This window comes from Leptosomus discolor, chromosome 7 (genome assembly GCF_034619465.1).
Source record: "Leptosomus discolor isolate bLepDis1 chromosome 7, bLepDis1.hap2, whole genome shotgun sequence".
NCBI lineage: Eukaryota > Metazoa > Chordata > Aves > Leptosomiformes > Leptosomidae > Leptosomus > Leptosomus discolor.
The window spans coordinates 2,289,758-2,310,601 of NC_141397.1; the positions used below are offsets into that span (position 1 = coordinate 2,289,758).

At 45.9% G+C, this 20,844-nt stretch overlaps 1 protein-coding gene across 1 annotated transcript in view; it reads left to right on the forward strand.

Annotated features, from left to right (window-relative positions):
• The window catches only part of UMAD1 (UBAP1-MVB12-associated (UMA) domain containing 1), a 78,744-nt gene extending 58,165 nt beyond the window's left edge, over positions 1 to 20,579 (forward strand). The window contains exons 3-4 of the mRNA XM_086468046.1: positions 2,864 to 2,949; positions 19,000 to 20,579. Coding sequence (XP_086324172.1) covers positions 2,864 to 2,949; positions 19,000 to 19,257 — 344 coding nt within the window. The 3' untranslated portion in view covers positions 19,258 to 20,579. The remainder of the gene's footprint in view (positions 1 to 2,863; positions 2,950 to 18,999) is intronic.
• Positions 20,580 to 20,844: the final 265 nt, after the last annotated feature.

Here is a 20,844-nt window from a genome sequence, read left to right on the forward strand (position 1 = left end):
GAGTTAATTCATTATTTTGGGCTAGTAGATACAAGGATGAATAATCTGTTTGGGTATTTGACACAGGAACCGGTGAAAGAAGTGCACCGAAAATACTGGTTTCTCTGGAAAACTGTCCTAGAGGGCATCTCGGGCAGCTTGGTGCATGGCTGCCTATAACTGTTTTAACTCCATTAACTCAAATAATAACAGTCTGTACAAAGATTCGTGACTTATCCCTGCAGGACCACACGCCTGAAAATCGGGCAAGATGTTGGCGCTTTCCCATTAGCTTATTTTATTTATTTATTTATTTTAGCAAAGAAGTGCTCTACGTTAAAGTTCGGTTTACAAAGGCAGTTTGAGTTGCAAAACACTATAGATATTGCTGCATTTTGGCCTCCTTAAGAACTTACAACCTCTGGGAGTTGGATGTCAAAGTTCTAAGTCAAAAAAATTCATTTCTCTCCAAACGAGCTGTTCTTACTCTTCCTTTCCTGTGAACATTTTTACATGTTTGACCTTTTGGTCCTGATTTCAAACGAAGATTTATTTTCATCTTAAGGAAAACTAATCACAGGGGGGAAAAAAAGCATATTGTGGATAGTATTAACACACATGAATTTGGTCTTTTGGGGTTTTTTTGCATATGAAAACTCCTGAGTGCTTTCTCAGGAACAGTATGTAAAGACAAGGAGTAAAGAGTTGGTTCCTGTGTTTCTTAAATCTCCAGAGTAACTCTCTTTCAGTGTGGTTATGCATACACCCAACTTTACCCAATATGAGTCATCTCACTGACTTCAGTTAGCTGTCTCTTTGCCACAGGCTGGCTCCGCAGCTCTTCCCTTCCGCGCTTGAGGAGCCTTTGCCCAGCTCGCTGCAGTCTTCTCAACTCCCCGTGCAGCACGAGTCTCCATGCCACCAGCATAAGCTCCCTTGACAAATCCTGATTTTAGGGAGGGGTATCCTGTGGAATCTTTCCTCCTGCATCCTTCATGGAATGCAGGACAAGGAGGGAACACAAAAGGTCGTTCATCTTCCTTGTCTTGGCAGGATTGAAACCATTCATGACAGATGTTTCTTCAGCCTACCTCTGAAATCTTTTGGAGATGGACCACTGTTTAGAGAGACCATTTCCTTAGGTTGTTTGAAGTGTTTTTCCTGGAGAAACTGAGCTAGCCTAAATTGGGTACAGTTTAATCTTGTTTGCGCTCTCATCCACAGCGAATGCACCAAAAATAGGCCTTGCTGCCCTCTTCGTACATCTGTTAACCATTTCCACGGCTCCCCAAGTCTTGCAGTTTTCCTTGCAGAGGGCATTTACGAGACCTCTTAATAATTTTTCTTTGCAGGCCTCTCTGCTTCATTACAAATGGAAACTCCTGGTTCGACATCATTTATTTTCAAGGCTGTTACTTACCTCATTATCTTATGGATACTTAAGAATTTTGGTTTTCACAGTATTGTGGGGTGGAATTGAAGATTAACCGCCTCCCCATCTCCTTTAGTGTGTGTCCCCCTGCCGTTTTTTTTTAAGAGATGTTGTGAATACAAGTGCTTTGAAGTATTTTGTGTAGAGAATAGCTAGTTTACTGAGTTTGACGTTTTTCAACTCCAGAAAAGATCTCGAAAAGTGTAGACATTAATGGAGTTATTAGGCATTAATGACCTATAACAAAGATAATTTATTGATGATTTTCAAACTACACTGTTAGCAGTAATACTTGGGCATTAAAAAGCACACCCAATGACTAAATATTCCTGCTTCTTTTCATAAGTTCCTTTACCAAATATTGCGTTGTACCCCGGGGACCTGACCGGGCCGTCCTCGGGGGCTGATGGCAGCGTGGAGCAAGCATGCGTGGACCTGGGGGTCATTGGCTTCCAGGCTAACTGGGCACCTGGCTGCTGGTCCCAGTGGCTTCTGCCAGGCACATCGGCTCTAACTAAACCTCTGGAGAAAACGGAGAGTCGAGCCAAAACCACAAGCTTAGCAAAGGAGTGCAGCTACGGTAACGTGAACCCTTTCATTGAGCGTTGGGGCTGCAGGACTCTCGAAGGACACAGGCTTTCGGAGCACTCCATTACAGAAGGCAGTATCGGTTCAAATAAAAATAAAACCAGAATTATGAGACTAAATCTTTCACCTCTCCAAGTTGTCTCCTCCTACAGACTAAGTAGCACTAACAGCAGGAGGAGATTATCTTTACAACTCCTTGTACACCTTCGCACCGACAAAGATTGGAGAAGATAGGCTAGGTGGACATTTGTTTTACAATATCTGAGAATCAAATGCTGGGGGGTTTTATTTTACTACCTCTACCTTTTTTAATAAAATTAATAATGTACTTTCTGTCTTTAAAATAAATTTAAATACTCTTGTCTGTAGTTTATTGCTGTGATCTGCCCATCTGAGGGTGGTACCAGCTGCAGCTTTGGGGATAAACCATGTGTCCTCAGTAAAATCCTGGGCAGAGGTAGCCACGTCACTGCAGCGGGAGCAGGTTAGGGCCCAGCCTGCCGGGCACTCGTTGGCCCAGTACTGCTGAGCCTCCTTGGTTTGCCACTTTGCCAGTATTAGAACTTCACGGTCCTAAAGTGTGCAAAAATAGGGGCCCAGCTTTTTTTTCTTTCTCTCTTTTTTTAACTCTGAGTTTTTCCCTGTGAGACAGATTTATTCCCAGGTGTTGCAGACCACTTCTCAGTGTTTTTCTTTTTCCTCGTGTTCAAAATTGTGGAGTATAAATGTAGCAACAGAGCTCCTCCTCTGCCCGGGAATTGTATCATTCGATTTTAGGAAGACTCAAGAATTTTTCTTGTTCTATATGAAATACGAAGGATTTCGGTGATTTAATAGGTGTCTTTTTTTTTTTTGCTTTGCTAGGTGACACAATTGATGATCAAAGTAGAGAGTCAAAGGATAAAACTTCGTTTCCAGAGACCAGGCCGACGTACAACCAGCCTCCACAGGTAGGAGACAATTTCCTCACGCCTGCATGATGGAACTTCCATAGCAGTGCATTTAAGAAGCACAAATGTCCTGCAGGAGAAGGTTTCAACATCCTCACATCTTCCAGAGACTGGGTGCCCACCCAGCCTTCCTTCTCATCCGTCATCGAAGACGCATTGCTAGTAATTAGATGGTGACGTCACCAAGGCCACCAATACTGGTTTGAAAAAGAACTAGTAAGAAGGCTGGGCTGTAGGGTGTGGGTGAGTATCTTGTGGTCATACTTGAGTCGTGCAAGCACGGAACCGTAGCGAGAACGTTCATGACTGGCATGGAAGCGTTAGCGTGGTGAGTAGTGATGGAGACATTTACCGACGTCATTTATTTCCACACCCACCATGATAAGTAACATGCTGTCACTGTGTGAGTGTCGCGGGCTGTCTTTGTTGTGTGCTTGCCTTCTGTTTCCGTACTCTGTGGCTGTAAGTCTGGACTTCTTTTTCCTCACCTGGTTTATTTAATATTTAATCCACGTACACCAAAGAGGCCTTCTCAGAATACTGCTGCATACGATGTACACGTACTTTCTTGGTCGCCTCCTCTGAAAATGGTTTTGCAATGAGTACGAGCCTCTTGTCCTTCGCCGTGTAGGTTTGGATATTTGCGAGATAACTGTGAGGCGTTTTGCTGGCACTCTTTGATGGGGGGGGGGGGGGTGTTCTTTTTGCTTAACCTACACTTTCTCTAGCCTTGGAACTAGCTGTGTCTCTGCCTCTCTCAATGCCTTTTTAATATTTATTATCGCTAGGTCGCTTGGTGCATCAGAGCTGTGTGTGATAACATTGCATCTTTAAGAGTGGGCAACGTGTGTGTGATCTGTCGTCTCCTTTTTTAATTTCAAATTAAAAACTGTATCTGACACAGAAATCCTTAATTCATCATAAGTAACGAGTTGCTTGCCTTCTGATAACGTGGAAGGATGAATTAGTTACAATCAGTCGCCAAATTTTAGCCTGACTCCTGGATCCACGCTCCTCTGCGCCTGGGGGTTTTGCAGCTGAAGTCCTGCGGTTCTGAGGCAGTGGAACGCATCGGTGCTGGGCTCACCTGCTGCACAGACCTAGTTTCCCTTAACGTGAGGTTCTCCCCGGGTATTGTGAACTGCCGGGTTTTGTAGCAGCATTTGGTTTGGTCAGTTCTGTGGAATTCAGTGAAATAGGAACTTGTGTAGATTTTAAGTATTTATGAGTTGGAGGAGAGAAGTTTTCAAAGTAAAACAGCAGATATTTCAGTGAAAATAAAGATTTATTTTAACCTTTCTATTAAAAGACTTCCATGTCACAAAAATGTGTGAACTGGCTTGTGACAACATCAGTTAAGATACAGCATTTGGTAGTATCTAAGTTGTTCATTCAGTCTAGATTTCGGTATTTGGACTCCGCGTTTACTGGAAGAACTTCTCAATTTCTCAAATTAAATAGAGCGACTGAGGATTGTGGAAATTCAGTGGGTCATTCTGGCCATCGGGAAAGCAGTATTCCTGTTTGCGGTGCTCAGGGTATTTTTGAAAATTTGTGGGAGAACCCCACCAATTTAGAAAAGCATTATATTACGTATCCAACATGCCGTTGAGACAGAAGCGTTAATTGAAACAATGAACCTGTTCGCGTTGAAACAAGAATACTTCACAAACAGGGGACGGTGTGTTGAAAGGCATTTGTCAGACGGCAAAGTCGTAATTTGTCACGCAGAGTTGAACAGAAGGGCGCTTAGTTCCTCAGCTGCCTCCTTCAACTGCTGGACACTTGCTTTTGTTTTTAAATATAAACTACAACTTACTGAATGTAGGCTTTGTGGAACATGGCAAGTGCTTTCAGCAGGGTGGTTCACGGAAGAGCGGAGTGCTGCTGTGTTCGTGGGTCGCTTCCTTGTTCATGAGGGAAACGACGTTCAGTCTGTTTTTTTGAAGAAAGTATCTTCTGGAGTATTTTTGGGGGTAACTCTCGTCGCCTTTGGAATTCCCCATTTTCTTAGATGCTGTTGGATTTGTGAGCTGTACGGGATGACGGAATTCTCACGGGTGTATTTTTATATAATCTTGCATAAATCATTTCAACTAATGCCCCAATAAAAGCTTACCCTGAGATCGTCTCGCTGCGACGAGCACCACGTAAGAGAGCCTCTCGTAGCCCCGGCCGTACCTGCAGGCTGCGTTACTGTGAGAGGCTTCGCTGTCGCACCCGCGTGAGAGGAACTGCTGAGGTTTAGGCACCCCTTGGAGCAAGGGTGTTCGCCACGGCCAGCTTGAGCCCAGACATTCCATCTTCTGCCGCAGAGAGCGGGACCAGAAGCTCCCACTTCACCCAGCCCCACGTGGGGGATCCTCTCGCCTCCCGATGCCGAGCCAGTCCCCGGGGCGATGCGTTGGCCGGGCGGGCGATGAGCGCTCTGGGCCTCATCGAGCGCGTACGATCCCGCTGGAGTTGCTTCAGGCCCATAAAGGGAAAGTCGTGGGGACCATTAAGTGCTTTTCTGGATCGGGGCCAAAATGCTTAGTGCTCTGCAGGGCCGAGAACTTCAATTTGTCTCTTTGTGACTGTGAAAGGCAAAGCTGCTCATTTTAATTGCAGCACCATCATAACAGAAAGAGATATTACGGGTTTGTTTTGTCATGCTCGTGAGTTTTTTGTTATTAGAGTACGATTTCCAGATAATTCCATCGTTATCTGCTTTCACTGGGAATTTAAGGTTATAGAAAATAACAGAAAGGAAAGGTTCATTTCGATATACGAAGAGCGCTGGAAACCCTGGTAACGTGGTGGGGTTATTTTTGATAATGAGCTATTTCATTGGTAAAGCAAATTAGCGCAACCGTGTATTTTTGTCCTACTGTGAGAGCAATTAGGTAGCGTATCTATTAGGAGACATAACAAATATTTTTTGACAGATGGCGTGGCTGCGAATTAGGATTTATGAAGATTATTGTATGTCTGGTGTCCAGGGCACCTGGGATTATTAAATTGATGTAAGAAACGGCAACAAAAAGAATAACGTTTCTGGTAAGAGCTGCAGTGTTTTGTATCTCCCTACTGTCGCCTTAAGCAGCAGCTCGTGTTTACTTGGTATTGCACTTCTTGATAATCTGGCCTGTGCTCTTCAGCCAACAGATGTCAGCAGATTTAATGGGTGAGAAGTGTACCAGTAAGTGTATTAAAATAAACTACCAAAAATGAGAGCCGTCTTTAGAGTGTAAATCAAGATTTCTCTCTTGCTGTGTGTTCTTTTTTGTTGTTGTTTTTCTTTATAGTCCAATTTCTCCCTCAAATACTTAATAGCTATTGCCTCCTATCGAAGGAGCTTGTTATACGTTTTCTAGGGCAAGAGAGAATCCCCCAAGGGATTGCTTAATCCATAATTATCTAATTTATATGTTGTTGTTATAGCCACTCTTAATTATATACCTTGCTGTGATACTTACCATCGTAGGACCCAGTTTTCTTTATGAATTGCACTAGTTCTGTGCCCTTTCTTTTCATAGTTTGCTGCTAAAAACTGAGAACGTGGTAGATGGAAAGCCCATGTTTCCTGAAGCAAATTTAAAATTATCTGTGGTTTTCTGCATGTGGATTCTGCTGTGCGTCGTTTTGGGCAAGTAGCTACATAAATTAGAAAAAATATTTATATATATCTGAATTGGCAGATAATATCCTCATTAAATGGATCCTTTGTAAAGCTGCTGTGCGAGGCTTCTGAATAGCTGTAAATAACAGTTTCCTGGGCATCTGGCTAGGGGTCATGTTAGTCCATTGATCGTAGAATGGGTTGGGTTGGAAGGGACCCTAAGGGTCATCAATTGGAAAGACAGAAATGCTATGAGATATAAAATATCGAGGAAGAGGTAATGGGAGTTGGGAGTGCACAGAGTAGGGGCAAAAATTAATTTAATTTTCTTTTTTACTCGTCTAGAGAAATTAGCAAGTGTTGCTGAAGTTGATAGACTTTTAAGATGTCCTTTTGAGCAGATCACCTGATACAACTTCAGGACACAACTAATGCGAATGTTCTATCGTTTTCCTTTTTTTTAAAAAAAAATAAAATAAAAAATTTAAAAATGAATTGGTTCTTCCAGACCTTTGATTGCTCAGTTTTTACTAAAGCTTGGCTGTCTGGATTATTGCTGGAAATGGAGCTGATTGTGTCTCTGTTCCCTCACCCAGCTCCTCGGTTACGCTTCAGAGGGTCCCATATTTGAAATCTCGAGGAGGGTGCTCTGGGCTGGATTTACCGCGTCGTTTTGAATCCCCTACATTTGCTTTAGAGAAGTTGGTTTATATTTCAAACTTATTGGCCAATGTTTGTGATTAGTTTGCTCCATTTTGACAAAATATAGTGTCTATAGGAAATGCTGCTGCTTAGGTTGGCTTTTTTTTTTTTTTTTTTAAGCTCTCATAAGCTGGAATTCTAGGCATGGCCTGGTTAGATTAATTGCTCATCATATGTCATATTATCTCCAAGATCTTCTTTTTCACATTTAAAGTCCTTAAAGCATGTTGGTCCATATTTTCTCTCTTCTTAATTGGGTCTGTAAGCAATAATCACTTAATGAAATTATCCACTCTTAGAAGGGACTGGACTAAGACTGTCTGCAGCAAGTCATCAAGCATCTACTTCTCTCTGAGTGCTGGTACCATCAGAAGAAAGGTCTCCTGGTTTACCCCACTATTCTGTACGATCATAAGCTATAGGAAGCGAGGTTCTGACGTGGCCATTAAAGAAATCACAAAGGATTAGTTTCAGTGGCCTCACAAAGCAGATCTGTGCGATCTGTCAACCCAGGGTCAACCAGTAAGACCTGGGGGTGTCTTGTAAGGGTTTTGCTCAGTTCTAAAGTGCATAGTTAAGACTTGTTATCTGTGTAAGAGGGTACACGGCTGGGGCTGTTTCAGAGACTTGGTAATCATAGTAGCGTCAAGAATGCTACGTCCGTGGTCTTTTTCTTAAAGAGAAGCGTTATATTTTTAGACAGGGGGAACTGGAGTGGGCATTGAGAGGCTGTGAATTAACGTGGTCATCACCAGCTTCCTCTCCGAGCTTAGGAAACAGTTTGTTTTCAGAAAAGCGACGCCACACGCTCTTACAGAGCGCGTTTCTGTCGTACTTCCGCAAGCGGGAAACGCTGTTAAACCCTTTGTTTGATTCCAGTTGAGGTTGCGCTACGACAAGAACTGAGGGGAGCCTTGCAGTCTTTTAAGATGGGACTGGAGTGTGTTCTGTCTGGCCAGCAAATACACGGAAACACGGCGAAAGGATTGGAGCATCCCTCCCTCCCACAGCCCTGCTGGTGGAGTCCGGAGCCAGCGCTGGGGTCAGCTTGTACCCCTGGGGAGGTTTGAGCATCAGAAGACAAAATCACCTCCTGTAGGGAAAGAACGACACACACGTGCGCGGTATATTTTCATTTTGTAGTGGGGGATGCCCCAATTGGGTGCCCAGATGTTCCCATCACATTTTTGTTAGCCTTTCTCTACTTTTGGGATCTTCTGACTGGCTTCATCCCCAGACAAAACTACTGATTGTCCTGTATCCCTTGCCCAAACACATGCGGTTGGACCGAAAGCCAGTCGGGCTGGTTCGCTTTGCTGCTGTCAGCAAATCGATTGGTCAGTCATCCCGCCTCTGGGAGCAACCCCTCTGGGCTTTCCAAATATTAACATCGATCTCAGATGCAAAGTAGATCGTACGTCGCTCGATGAGACCGTGTGCTAATACAGCCTGATGGTGCAGCGACGGCGACAACGCGACGCATCAGCGTGACATGGTGGCTGAAAGACTGCAGCGTAGGGCAGCTTATTCATGATCACTCTAAACACCAAGTAAGGAAAATAACAGTGTCTTTAGGTTCGTTTCGCTGCCACTTTCTCGGGAAGAACACCCACAAACCCCACCACAAACGGCGGCGGGCAGTCCACATTAATGGCAAGGAAATAGGACATGAAAACTGCCCCGTTTCAGCCCAAACTGCTCCCATCGATAAGACAGGAATGGTTTTTTCTGTACTTCCCATCGGCGTGGTTTGATCCTTTCACCACCATGTGCCACCGCTGTAATTTCTGCCCTGAGAAGCTCCCCCAAACCTCACCGCTCTTCAGTCGTATCAGACTCGGGGAAGACTGTGCGTTGGCTAGCACGTAATCAAATTTTATTCTAAAGCACTTTGTAAAAACGCGAGGTAAAATGGGAATCGTTGGTCTGCGAATTTCTTCTCTTTGCTTCCACGGTAGCACAAATTGTAGGAATACTTTCCTAGTGTTGCAATGCAATTAGTAGTCCTGCTTGATAAAAACAAACCTATTTTAAAAGCCAAATATTCCTTCTTCCTTTCCGTTACGGTCCGATCAGCTTCCTTCCAGAGAGAACCAGGAGGCTGAAAGAGGCCACCTCAGTCGAAAAAGCCGACCGATATTTGGTCCCTTGGCTTTATTTACTGAATTATTTGGTCCTTGACTGCTTTAAGAGTCATCACACTTTTATTCCTGCATCTCAAAAGCCTAAGCAGTAGGGGCTGGGGACAACTCGGTCTGGTTAGCATTTGTAGATGGAAGCTTCACAAACTCTGGCTCCTGGTGACCTGTCGGCGGAAGGTGCTGTTGACGACTGCTCCAGCTACGGACGGTGTCGGGGGCAACTTGCAGCCAAATATCCGTCCTTCCTTTCCCTGCCTGACCTGAATCTCTATGGAGAGAGCAGAGGGAAAGTGGTGTTAGGGAATACTGGCCTAATGCACTTTTTTGGCATTAGAATGTTTAAAATTTGTAAATAGGGCGTATTGCCGGTCTTGCCGCGTGTTGGATTTTAAGGAGCATCGTTCAAACCCCAGAACGAAGCAGCTGGTACAGCGAGTTTTTATTCACACATCTGCCTGAGAACCCGTTTCTGTTCTTCAAGCCTGAGGAGAAAGGAAGACGCAGGGTTCGGTCCCCCAGCGGAACTCGTGGGAGCACGGCGGCGCGCGGGTATCGCTGGAGGAAGCTTCGCGTGGGTTCAGACTAGTCGTTTTTTTCTCTTCGCTCTACTTCATTAGCTTTTCTCCTGAAAACCAAATCCAAGATCATTTCCTCTTCCCTTCCTCTTACTGTAGGTGGAAATTGTTATCCCTCTGTCTTTTCCCTCCCGCTGATCCTGACGTTCTAGGGAGGCATTCCAGATGTTGCCGACTACCTCAGTTGCTCAAGGAGAGATTTCCTTTTCTTCTCAAAACAATAACTTCTGGTTTATGCAGCTTTTCCCAGTTGTTCCAATTTGCTGAAAAACTTACTTTTTCTTTTTTTTTTTTTTTGTGAAACCAGGTTTGCTAAATATTTTCTTACTAGTCTTATGTTTACTTGTCTGAGCTCTTTTCTTAAGTAGACAGCTTCCTTTCCCATTCCAAGTCCATGGATTTTCATAAGCTTAGTGAAATCATGAGAGAATGCAGTTTTATCCTGCTTTTTTAGAGATTCTGCTCCATGGACATCTCCTGTCTCCAAGAAACTGTCATTTTTTTCCTGCAGGTTACTGCAGCTCCTACAGCTGGAGCTTCTACAATAGCAGAGGTTGGGAACAAGTGGTAGGGACATGGAGGCAGGAACCCAGTTTCTCTAAGCTCCTCCTGTTCGGGCCATCAGCTTCCCAAAAATATTTTTTCCCAGGGTATTTTTTTTGCTTGGAGCAGCAGAGGGCAACTCAAATCTCGTCGTCACGAGCTGCATCGACCAAATGTAGCCGCTAAATTAAAATGGATTCTTTAAATACCGTTTCTTTCAATATGCAGTTGAAGTTTGGTAGCAAATTAATTCCTCGGTGTGTTCTCTGGCTGCGCTGAAGAGTTCTCTGCGCTTCGTGTGCCATCAGGAGTGAAGGCAGCAGCAGAGTAAATGGGAGTACTGCGTGCTTTTGGGTGACTCTGATGTTACAGAGCAAATCCATCCTCAGCATTTATCAGGCTTCTCTGTTCAGTTTGCAATATATCGACTTGCCCTTCACTTCTGACCCGGGCTGGGGAGCGCTGCTGGCGGGCCAGAGCTGCCGGCGTTTTCAATCACCGTTCTTCTGGCTCGCTGTTTACCTACTAGAGTAACATTCGTGAACTTTCTCATCTTTCAGCACACAGGCTACAGAGAAAAGGAAAAAAAAAAGCATCTGCCCCGGTTACTAACACCTCCTGGCAGCGGCAGAAGCACAAGGGGCTGAAGGTTGCTCACGGTGGTTACCGTAAGGGATGAGCTCTTTGCCCGAGTCGCTTGCGTGGGACTTGGGAGGAACAGAGGAGCTAGAGAAAATGTTCCTTCCTGAACCCACACCTCTCTCTTTCCAGTCACAGTGTTCATGTGGCTGAGGGGAACGTTGTCCAAAATTCACCCGTTAGTGCTCGAAGCTCAGGGGCCTCCAGGGAGGCAGCAAGAGCAGGACCCTGCCCGGAGCGGGCGTGGGTGCTGGTCCAGCTCTTCAGCTGCCAAGCTCAGAAGTGCTGGAATTGGTTGGGATAGAAGGAAAGATCAGTGCATAATTATCTCAGTTATGGTAGGAAATGAAGAATTAGCATTTTTAATAAAGATTTAGAATCCTTTTCCGCTTCCTTCTTATTTCTGCTTCATCTCAGTTCTGCAGTCTTTCTTCGTGTTGCGTCTTACCCCCTGTTTGTTCACCGTTTTATAGTTCCTCATTATAGATGCCCACATTTGAGCTGTTATGGTTCTCTGTCTTTAAACAATTATTGAATGAAGTAATTAAATAATGGGAATTAGGAATAACGGGGTAAAAGTAGGAATTAGGAATAAAAACACCATTATACACTTTCAGTTATATTAAGTTTAATATATTTGCTAAATTTATCACCAACCCCCCTCCAAATATTTCCTCTGCCCAATTGATATAGGGGTTGAGTAAAAACAGAACCTTAATCTTGTTCTGGTTTGAGTTTGTGAAATTGTTACTGCAGGAAAACCAGGTTTTTTTTCTTCTAGGATGAACAAACGAGCTCGTTGCTGTAGACACTGGCTGTGCGGCTTTCTGTGGTACCTCACAATACTTTTCAGGGTAGGATTACATTCTGTAAGTGTTTCATAAATAAAACTCACGGCACCCCTCGCAATTACCGGGATAATTAAACTATTGCACGTGAACCCTGGAACATTCGGAGCATCCAGAGTTCAAACCTCGCAGTTCTTCCCCTCTGCAGAGATGAGCAGTTTGAGAGGGCCAGGGGCTAATGACAGGAAGTTCATTCTGCATTTAAAACACCGAATTGTCCCTACGTTAGAGAAGAAGCTCGCGCTGAATAATTACACTTTTCTGATTGCTTTAATGCCAACAAGGGTGTGCAAACGTACATCGTTACTGATAGTGAAAGGGTGGTTTAGCAAAGATTCCCCTGTGTTCTCTGCAGGCCAGGATACTCTGGGGGAGCTTTGCTATAATAGCGAAAAACTGCAGAGTGTCAGCGGTGCTTTCCACTGTTTCTTTAGAATTTCTCTTCACGATTTCAGCAACATTAACCCGCCCTTGATTCCGTTCTAGTCTAAGAAAAGCGTGCTTTAAAGAGGCGGATGAAAACCACCTACAGTGTATGTCACAAATCAGTAGCAATATTCCTCAGTGCTTATTTTAATTTCTGGTTCTGTTTTACTCTGAACAGCAGACTTGATAAGTGGAGAAAAAGCACGCTGCCTACTAGTCACAGGATATTTGTGCAGGTAGCAGGAGCTCTTTAAGAAAGACGAGCGCCCAGAAGCCGTCGGGCTACGGCAGCGAGCTACTGCAGGTCTCCAGTGCTGCTTCTCCCGTCTCCTTCTGTCCTCCCAGGTAGCAATAACTTTTTTTCTCGAGTCCCTGGAGGCGATGCTGACAAAACCGTCGAGTGAGCCCCGAAAGAACAGCAGCTCTGCTGAGGTTTGCTGACCCGTCGCCGGGGCGGCTGTACCGTGCTTCTCCGGGCCGGCGTCTTCCCCTTCTTGCAGCTCCGTAAGGGTGGAGGTCACGTACTTACTGGTGTGGTGGGTGTGGGGCTGGTTTGTTGTGGATGTTTTGGGGGTTGGGTGTTCTGGGACACTGGAGAGCTATGATATCACGTACACTTTGCCCCCTTCCAGCCAGGTTTTACTGATCCTTTTCTCCCAGCTTAAATTTTTGACTGCAGAGTGCGAAACATCCAGCACCCCTTGTGAGTCGTTTTTCTTTCCCCCTCCTCTTTGCCATTACTGTTCTTATTTGCAAAGTGAATCGTTCTCCTCAAAGGAGATGCTCACTCTGGAATTCCTACAAATCTCCTAAAACGGCCCAGTGAATACCCTAAAAAGCACCAACTGAAACACAGTTGGAAGAACAATCCCCTAAGACCATTTCCATTTCTAGACCCGTCAGAAATAACTGCACAAAGCTAAACAAATCCCGAGATACGTTATGAAACACCATTTGCTGTAATACCACAGAATTGCCTGAAATAAAGATAATATTTCTGTATCACCAGTAGTCTTGTAGGTCTCTGTCGTAATTATGATATTGCTGGATGTTTACTAAATACTCTGGAAGACTGAAGGTACTCAGGGCTGTCTTTTTAAGGGAAACGGGTCTGCTCCTGGGAAAAAAAAGCCCTTTTTTGCAGAAAGTACCAATTCCTTTAATCACTTTTTGTTAGAAAACCTTGCTCAATAGTTTGGATGGTAGCAGGGCTAGCGCTGATCTTTGATTCTCCTTCAGAGCCCTGTAAATCCAGCTTCTCGGCACATCGTACGCTCTGCATTTTTTCTTCCTTACGAGGCTCTTGGCAGATTTTACGGTTCGCGCACAGAGATGCAGCAAATTAGATGTTTTTAAAGGCAGCTGAGAAACATTTTTCACTGTTTCTTTAGAATTTCTCTTTACGATTTCAGCAACATTAACCCGACTTTGATGCCATTCTAGTCTAAGAAGTTTTTTGAAAAAAAAAAAAAAAAAAAAAGAGCAAAAAGGAAGAATTTACTTTAGAGGATGATTTTATACTTGGTTAGTTTTGAAACAGCACACAACACCCTTGCCGTCAGAGCACGGTTGGTATCTGGTGGCCAGCTACCCTCTACGTTCACGTGCTGTTCCTTTAGTCACAGAATCACAGAAAATTAGGGGCTGGAAGGGACCTCGGAAGATCATCTAGTCCAACCCCCCTGCCAGAGCAGGACCGCCTAGAGTAGAATGAGGAGACCCCCTTGCTTCTCTCAATTAAACTTGATTGCCCTGCCTTCTGTAATTTTAACGGATTTTTTGCCTCCCTGGCGTTTGGTGAAACGTGAATTGTTTGGTGATCTTTTAAGCCTGTTCGGTTAATGTTTGGTGGTCTTCTGAGTGCGCTCGATTAATATTTCTCCTAGCGGGATTGTGTGTCACAGCGTTTGGCAGTGCTTTGTCCAGCTGCCGGCCAGAGAGCGTGCTCTGGATAGCTGCGCTCTGGCTAAGTCAGTGAGGCACTGAAGCGGGAACCAGTGAGACTTAACGCGGGCTCTCAGATTCTCTAGGGCTTGCGGTTCTGCGTATGCCTGAAGAACACACGTGTGGGAGCACGAGCCACGTCATCACCTTGGTTGCACCACGTAGCTTTGGGGTTTGCGTTGCAGCCAGCTGGGGCCAGCTCAGCACTGACGGGCGATGGACGTTCTCCACTGGAGCGTCCAGTTCTTCATCATGTTACCCCAGTCGCTGCTGGCCAGGTGGGCCTCAGCGAGGCCTTTTCACTGAGGCGGCTTCTCCAGCACGTGAGTGAAATGCGTCTCAGCCCGTTCGAAGGTTGTCTTTGTGATTTGGAAGGGCAAAAATACGTCTGGCTTGGTAAGATCTTGCGCGTGTGGCCGGTATCTAAACCTCACTGCAAGAGGGCTCAGAAACGGGTCTGTGTAGCAAAGGGCAGAGCTCGCCTGCAACGCCTGCGCTAGGCAGAACTGAAAAATTACTTCTGGCACCCTGAATTGTTCAGGACAGGGACTTCTTTGTGTGCAGATGCCTCATGGCTAATATAACACGTGCCATCGCGCCTGTGACACTGTGTACCAGATAAAGGGGTGGGCTCCGCGGTATTCGAGGAGATAAACTGCAAACGTGACGGAGTTTTCCGATTAACTCTCCAGGTTAACTTTGGCCGTGATTTTCTGCCGCGTCTGGGTTTGCATGTTATGATAAAGAGTCCTCCTCCCCAGGTTTTGTGGTTTTCCCAGTTGGTTGTGATGTCAGTCCAATAATAGTGACGTAGCGTGCGACTTGGTATAAATGAAAAAGTGAATGTGGACGTTTTAAAATAGCGAAGAACAGCCGTTTTCGTGGGAGAGGCAGAGGTGGTTTATGAGTGACACTGAAGTGGGAAATCTCGAGGCCTTTTCCCATTCATGCTGTGAACTGATCTGGTCATACTGGACCCAAGACTTTCTCATGAGGGGTTGCCCAAAATCATCAGATCCAAGATCAGATTATGGCGTTTGTCACACGGACCTCGGGTCCCGCCTTACCTGTACCCTGTGGCTCCCAGCCAGTTCAGGCTTTATTTATGGTGCTGGTTGGACTATTCAAATAGTAGCAGAATCTGTGGACTATTACCAGCCTCGCTGACAGCGTGCAGAGATTGAGCCTGGTGAAATGATGTTTAACAGCAAAACGATTCCAGGGTAATTAAATTCATCTTTCTTCCTGCAGCCTTGCTTTGGAACGTGGAGTGGGACCAGAGAGTCAGAAAAGCTGGTTCTTGCTCTGTCCCTGTCAACACGCGGTATCTGCTGTGTGCAGAGAGGGGTTCCATGTCTGGGGCTGCCCGTTGGGCACCCTCCTGCCAAAGCTTCTGGAGGAAAAAAGTCACGTTTCTGGAGGAAAAAAGAAGATCCAAGATGCTTTGTGCTCTTTCTGGTTTTCCCCCTTTCCTCTTTGAAGGCGGTTTTGCCACGTGGTAGTTTCATTTGCATGGTAAATGGAGGTCATCCAGCTTGTGGGACAATTCAGGTATAACCAGGTTGTTCCTAAAAGCGTCATTTGCCGAACGAAATAGACATCAGATTGTAGGGAATTCTGATTATCCCCTGAGCTATGGGAATAGGACAGCGAGCGAGGGATCGTTTTTCCCTGGAATGTGGGAGTGGGGGGAGGCAGAAGGGTCTTTGAAGATCTTCTTTAATGGATTCCTAGATGTTACTTTTTCCTGGTTTTCATCTGGGGCTTTCTGGCTCCGCTCTCCCCTTCAGAATACGGGACTGGTGTGATACAAGCCAATACCAGCGCCTCGGGAGATACTCCACAGGTTCTTTCTTTCAAGAGGGAATGCAACAAATCCGTGCAGAGTAGAAATCAAGGGAAGATTTCAAGTTTACAGCAGCTACAAATTTAAGTACTTATTTGAAGGGTTGTGGGGCTTTCTTTTTCAGATAAATATCATTAACATAAATAAATGTTCTGGGTGTTTGGCCGGGTTCTTAGCCAGAGAATACGTCTAGAGCAGAAAATGTTGATGAATTTTGTTAAAGGCGCAAAGCTTGCGGCTGTGTGGCCATGGCAAGAAGGAGGACTTCCCTCTGAGCGTTACCAGGTAGCAGCTATGGAAGCCCAGATCCCTTTTAAAGCGAGAGCTGCTGATCTTCAACGCGGAGATAACCACGCTGGTTAGAGCGGACGAGTACCAGAGTTTTTAGGGTTTTTCCTGAACTTACAGACTTACGGTGCTATTGCCCATGGGGTATTTTGCTCAGAGCTTGGAAAGCTGCAGCAGGAGAACTCGGCAGGCTGGCTTCCTGGCTTCTCTGCCGCCTTTCCTCTTCTCCCTGCGCCCCAAAGATACCAGCAGCAGGAAGGAAGGCCAAAAGAAATCGTCGTTATCAACTCTTGCCTCTGCTGTTGCACGGGGCTTTCTGGCGAGCTGTTAGCCGCTCCTAGGCGTCGAGAACTGAGAGAAGGAAAGGGAGGGAAAAGAAAGAAGAAGAAACTGTAGGAATTCTGTAGTACAGACCCGTCAGTATTACAGTAGCTTAGAGAACAGTGTTAAAGCAGGAGGCGCCCAGCGACATACCCCATCCTTCTCCAGGAGGCTCTGCAGCGGGCTAGAAGAATCGAGGGGGCTACTCTTTCCTTTTGGGGACCAATAAAATCAAATGGTTTAGAGCAATTAGCCAGAAGGTGATCTGAAAGAGAGGGGGAAAGTTCAGATAGGATTTGTACTGGGCAGCGAATCCAGCAGCTCAGTAGGAAGGCGCTTTCCTCACTCATCTCCTTTGGAGCTCGGTCGCTGCTCTTCATACTGGGCCACAACCAGTAAGTCTGCAGTTACACCTAGCAGTCGTTCCCTCCGCTAAAACTTCTTAACCTTAAGAAATTCTACATTATTAGCCTTTGACACGATAGTAACGGGTCTTGGAAAGTTTGTCTTAAGCTTTGGGTTTTTAGTCATCGTGAGGAAGAACAGAAGCTTCCAAGTGAGGGTCCGGTTCGGAGCGTGCAGCACCACCAGCCCCTTCTGCCTCTGGAGCTTATGGAGGAGCGAGCTTCCTCCGTCCCCTGAGCCCAGCACCGGCTCTGAACTGACCTAGACTGGCCCCTTGGACAGTTTAATAAAAGGCTTGATGTTTGTTTGTCTGTCCCACTGGATGAAACGCCGGGTTGTGTCAGGAATGACCAGGGCTCAGGTTGCGTTCAAGTCGAGTCCAGTCCTTCCTTGAGAAGGAGACGGAGTGCCTCTCGCCTGGCTGAAGGCTTGGCCGTCTTACCTCGTCCCGGGCTAGAAAACAAACCAGCCCAGTGCCCAAACCCTCCTGCTGTCCCACAGCCACCAGCTCAGCTTCTCCGGGACGGCCCTGGTCTGTAATGCTCAGCTCCAGCACAGGTCAGCTCTTGAGCAGCACAACTCCCCTAAAAACAGTGGAATAATTCAGGGTGAAGGCGACCTCCATGCAACCAGATCCGTTCGATTCATGATCCAAACCAGCATTTAGAGCTTCCAGTGCTCTCCCTTCCCGAACAATAGGGCGAGCTTTGGAGTTCTCTGGCTGCGTGCTGAGTGTGGAGGGTTGAAAGGAAGAAGTCAGGACTGCCAGCAGAAATTCATGTCCAACGCTCTTGGCTCTGACAGGACTTGCTAAGCACTTTTGAACAAGTCCCTGAACATTTCTCTATGTGTGCTTATACAAAACAGAAATCCGTGTGACAAACCTCTTCCCCCTGGAGGTGACGCGAGAGCTCTCAGTTTGCACAGCATTTATTTGCTGAAAACAGTAAAACAAGTTAGGTTTGATTGCTAGAGGCGGAGTAAATAGTCTTTTCTTTGTTTTTAAAACAGCAGAAGTTTTAGGATAGGCACCTAATGAGGTCATAGCGGTAGGCCAGTACCAAAGCTTGCAGGTCTGTTGGGGCCAGCATCCTACCTGCTGGCATTTTCTGTACTTTATATTGACTTCTGTATGGTGGGGGGGTTTATCTCATTGTTGGCTTTGATTCAGGGGGGTTTGGGTTTTTTTTTTAAAGGTTTGGTAACTCTGTGTTTCTGTAAAGCACGTAGATGCAATGCATCTACTGCCATAAGTCACAGGCCTCACCAGGCAGTCATGCAATTCCGCTTCGAATTGGAAAGCAACATCACTAATATTTTGAAGTCCGTGGGGCAGGGGGGGGGGTTAATCACCAAAGTCCTGCCTTTGTGCGACAACTTCCGAAAAGGCACAGGGGGAACAAAAGATGGAGCTTCCTCAGTTTACAAAAGGAATTACACAAAGTAATTTCCCCTAAACAAGACTGGACGTAATGACAACAGTCCCACCAGCCGTAGGGGTTCCATAAATGCAGAGTGACATGAAGTGGAGAAACCTCACTAAACGTCCCCAAAATTCTGTGGTTGGCTGAGCCTTACTTCAAGCCGCCCTGACCCACAGAATTATACCGACGTGTATTAAGAATTGCTGGGTTTGGCCCTACCTGAACCAAACCCTGAAGCTGATTTTATTTATTATTTTATATTTTGTTTTCATATATTAACAGGCTAAGCACAAAGCCTCGGCTGCCTGATGCAGAGTGTCTAAATGTCTGTTCTTCGTTCCCTTCAGATAAACCCGGGGCACCGATCGCAGCTGACCGTATCACGTGCAGAGGTGGGGAACGCAAGGAGCCCCAATTTGGAAAGCAGCCCTTTCATGTCAGACCTCCTGAGTGACGTACCCTTCGCCCTGGCACCGCACGTGTTAGCAGTGCAGGGCACCCGCGGTGACGTCCCGGACCGATTGCTCACCTATGACATCAATGACAATTTATCAAGATTTTGGTATGACTTTACGCTGGAAAACTCGGTGCTTTGTGATCCCTAATGTTTTTTCGTCTGTCTGTGTGAAGGAATGAGTCTTAAGGTGGAGGTAAAGACTTGTTTTAATCGACTTCACGCTGTGGGGGCCTGCCGCTGGCGTGCCGGACGCGTCGCGCCAAAAGGATGGTTATTCACAACCGTGTTCTGTCCCTTCGCTGTAAGCGCTCTGTAACTTCTTGTGTTGAATATTCTGTTTATCTCCAAAGGAATCGAGCAAAACTGTCTCAGCCCGGGTAGGAGAGACGGGCTGTTGGGATCTCCTTCCAGCAGGCAGGCTGCAGGCACCAACATTTCGTAGCTTTGAGGTGAAGTCCGCACGCCTCAGCGCTGCTTTGTCGTTTCGCTCAGAGGCTGAACACAAAGATCCTGTTACACCCGTTAAGATCACCCCCGATTTCCTGCAGATAGAGCCCAATATTAACACTAAAGCCACGCTGCTTTGCACCACTGGGCAGACAGGTTTTCAGGGGAACCCAGTTTTAAAACTTGGAGTTAATCATGAGCACTTAAATAATTACGAAGGCTTAGTAGAATTGGTTAAGCTTCCTGATTTCCCAGCGAAAATCAGTTGCTCCGCTCCCTTTCCGGTAGATGGTGTTTTTTGTCCGTCGCATTTTGAGCCTGGAGAAGTCCTCCCCGCCTGCCTCTTGGCCCCTGTTTGTTCTCATGGCCACATGTGGTCCTGATTTACACCCAGATCAGCTTTTCCATTTTAACCTCTCTGCCCCCCCGCAGAAGGAAATCTCAGGACACGTCCTTTGAATGGTCACGCCCTCCTTGTTTTAATTTGTGTGCCAGCGATACAGATGGCAACGTTTAACAACAGGAAAAGGCCACGTTGTTTCTTACCCAGCTAAATTAAACGGCCAAGTACCCAAACACGCCTTCTCACCGACCGCTGCGTCCCCTGCTCCCGAAAACCCGACTAAAACCAGAGCTGCTGTGGCGTGAGCGACAGCTCTCTGATGGGCCAGCGCCCTTCGGGGTGAATAATGACCCGTGGTCACACAAAAGGCCACGCTTGTTTTCTCTCTCGGGGTGGAATATACATATCGTGCCAAATGTTAGTGAATATTTTCGTATATTTTCTATGCTCCGTGATAGCTTAGAATACATGTATTTTTGGACGCGCATCCTCTTACAGTATTTGGGGGAAATACTGTCAGTGACGGAGAAATGACATTGTGAATATGTCTTGGGTTGTTGTTCGTGGTTTTGATTTTGTTAGATGTATGTATTTAATATTTTTGACAGCTGTGTTCATAAACGTGTTGAAATGGTTGTTTCAGGGAAAGCACCTGTGCTGCACTCCAATAAAAAAAAAGAAACCGCTAAATAATAGTGAGTTATTTTTGATGTGTGCGAGTCATTCCTTGGCTTTGCTACAGCTGTGACCATTCGGACTTCGTGGGAGCCTGACCTTGGAAATTCCCTTTGGAAACCTTCTCAGTGTCATTTAGAGATCGAGGTCCTTCTAACGCGGCGTAGCCCACCTGCACCTGATGTGTTCGGTGGTGACCTGGGTGGCGTCCGTGACGCCGCCCTGAGGCCCGAGCGGCTGTGAGCTGGGAAGTGCCCAGATCTCTGAGGA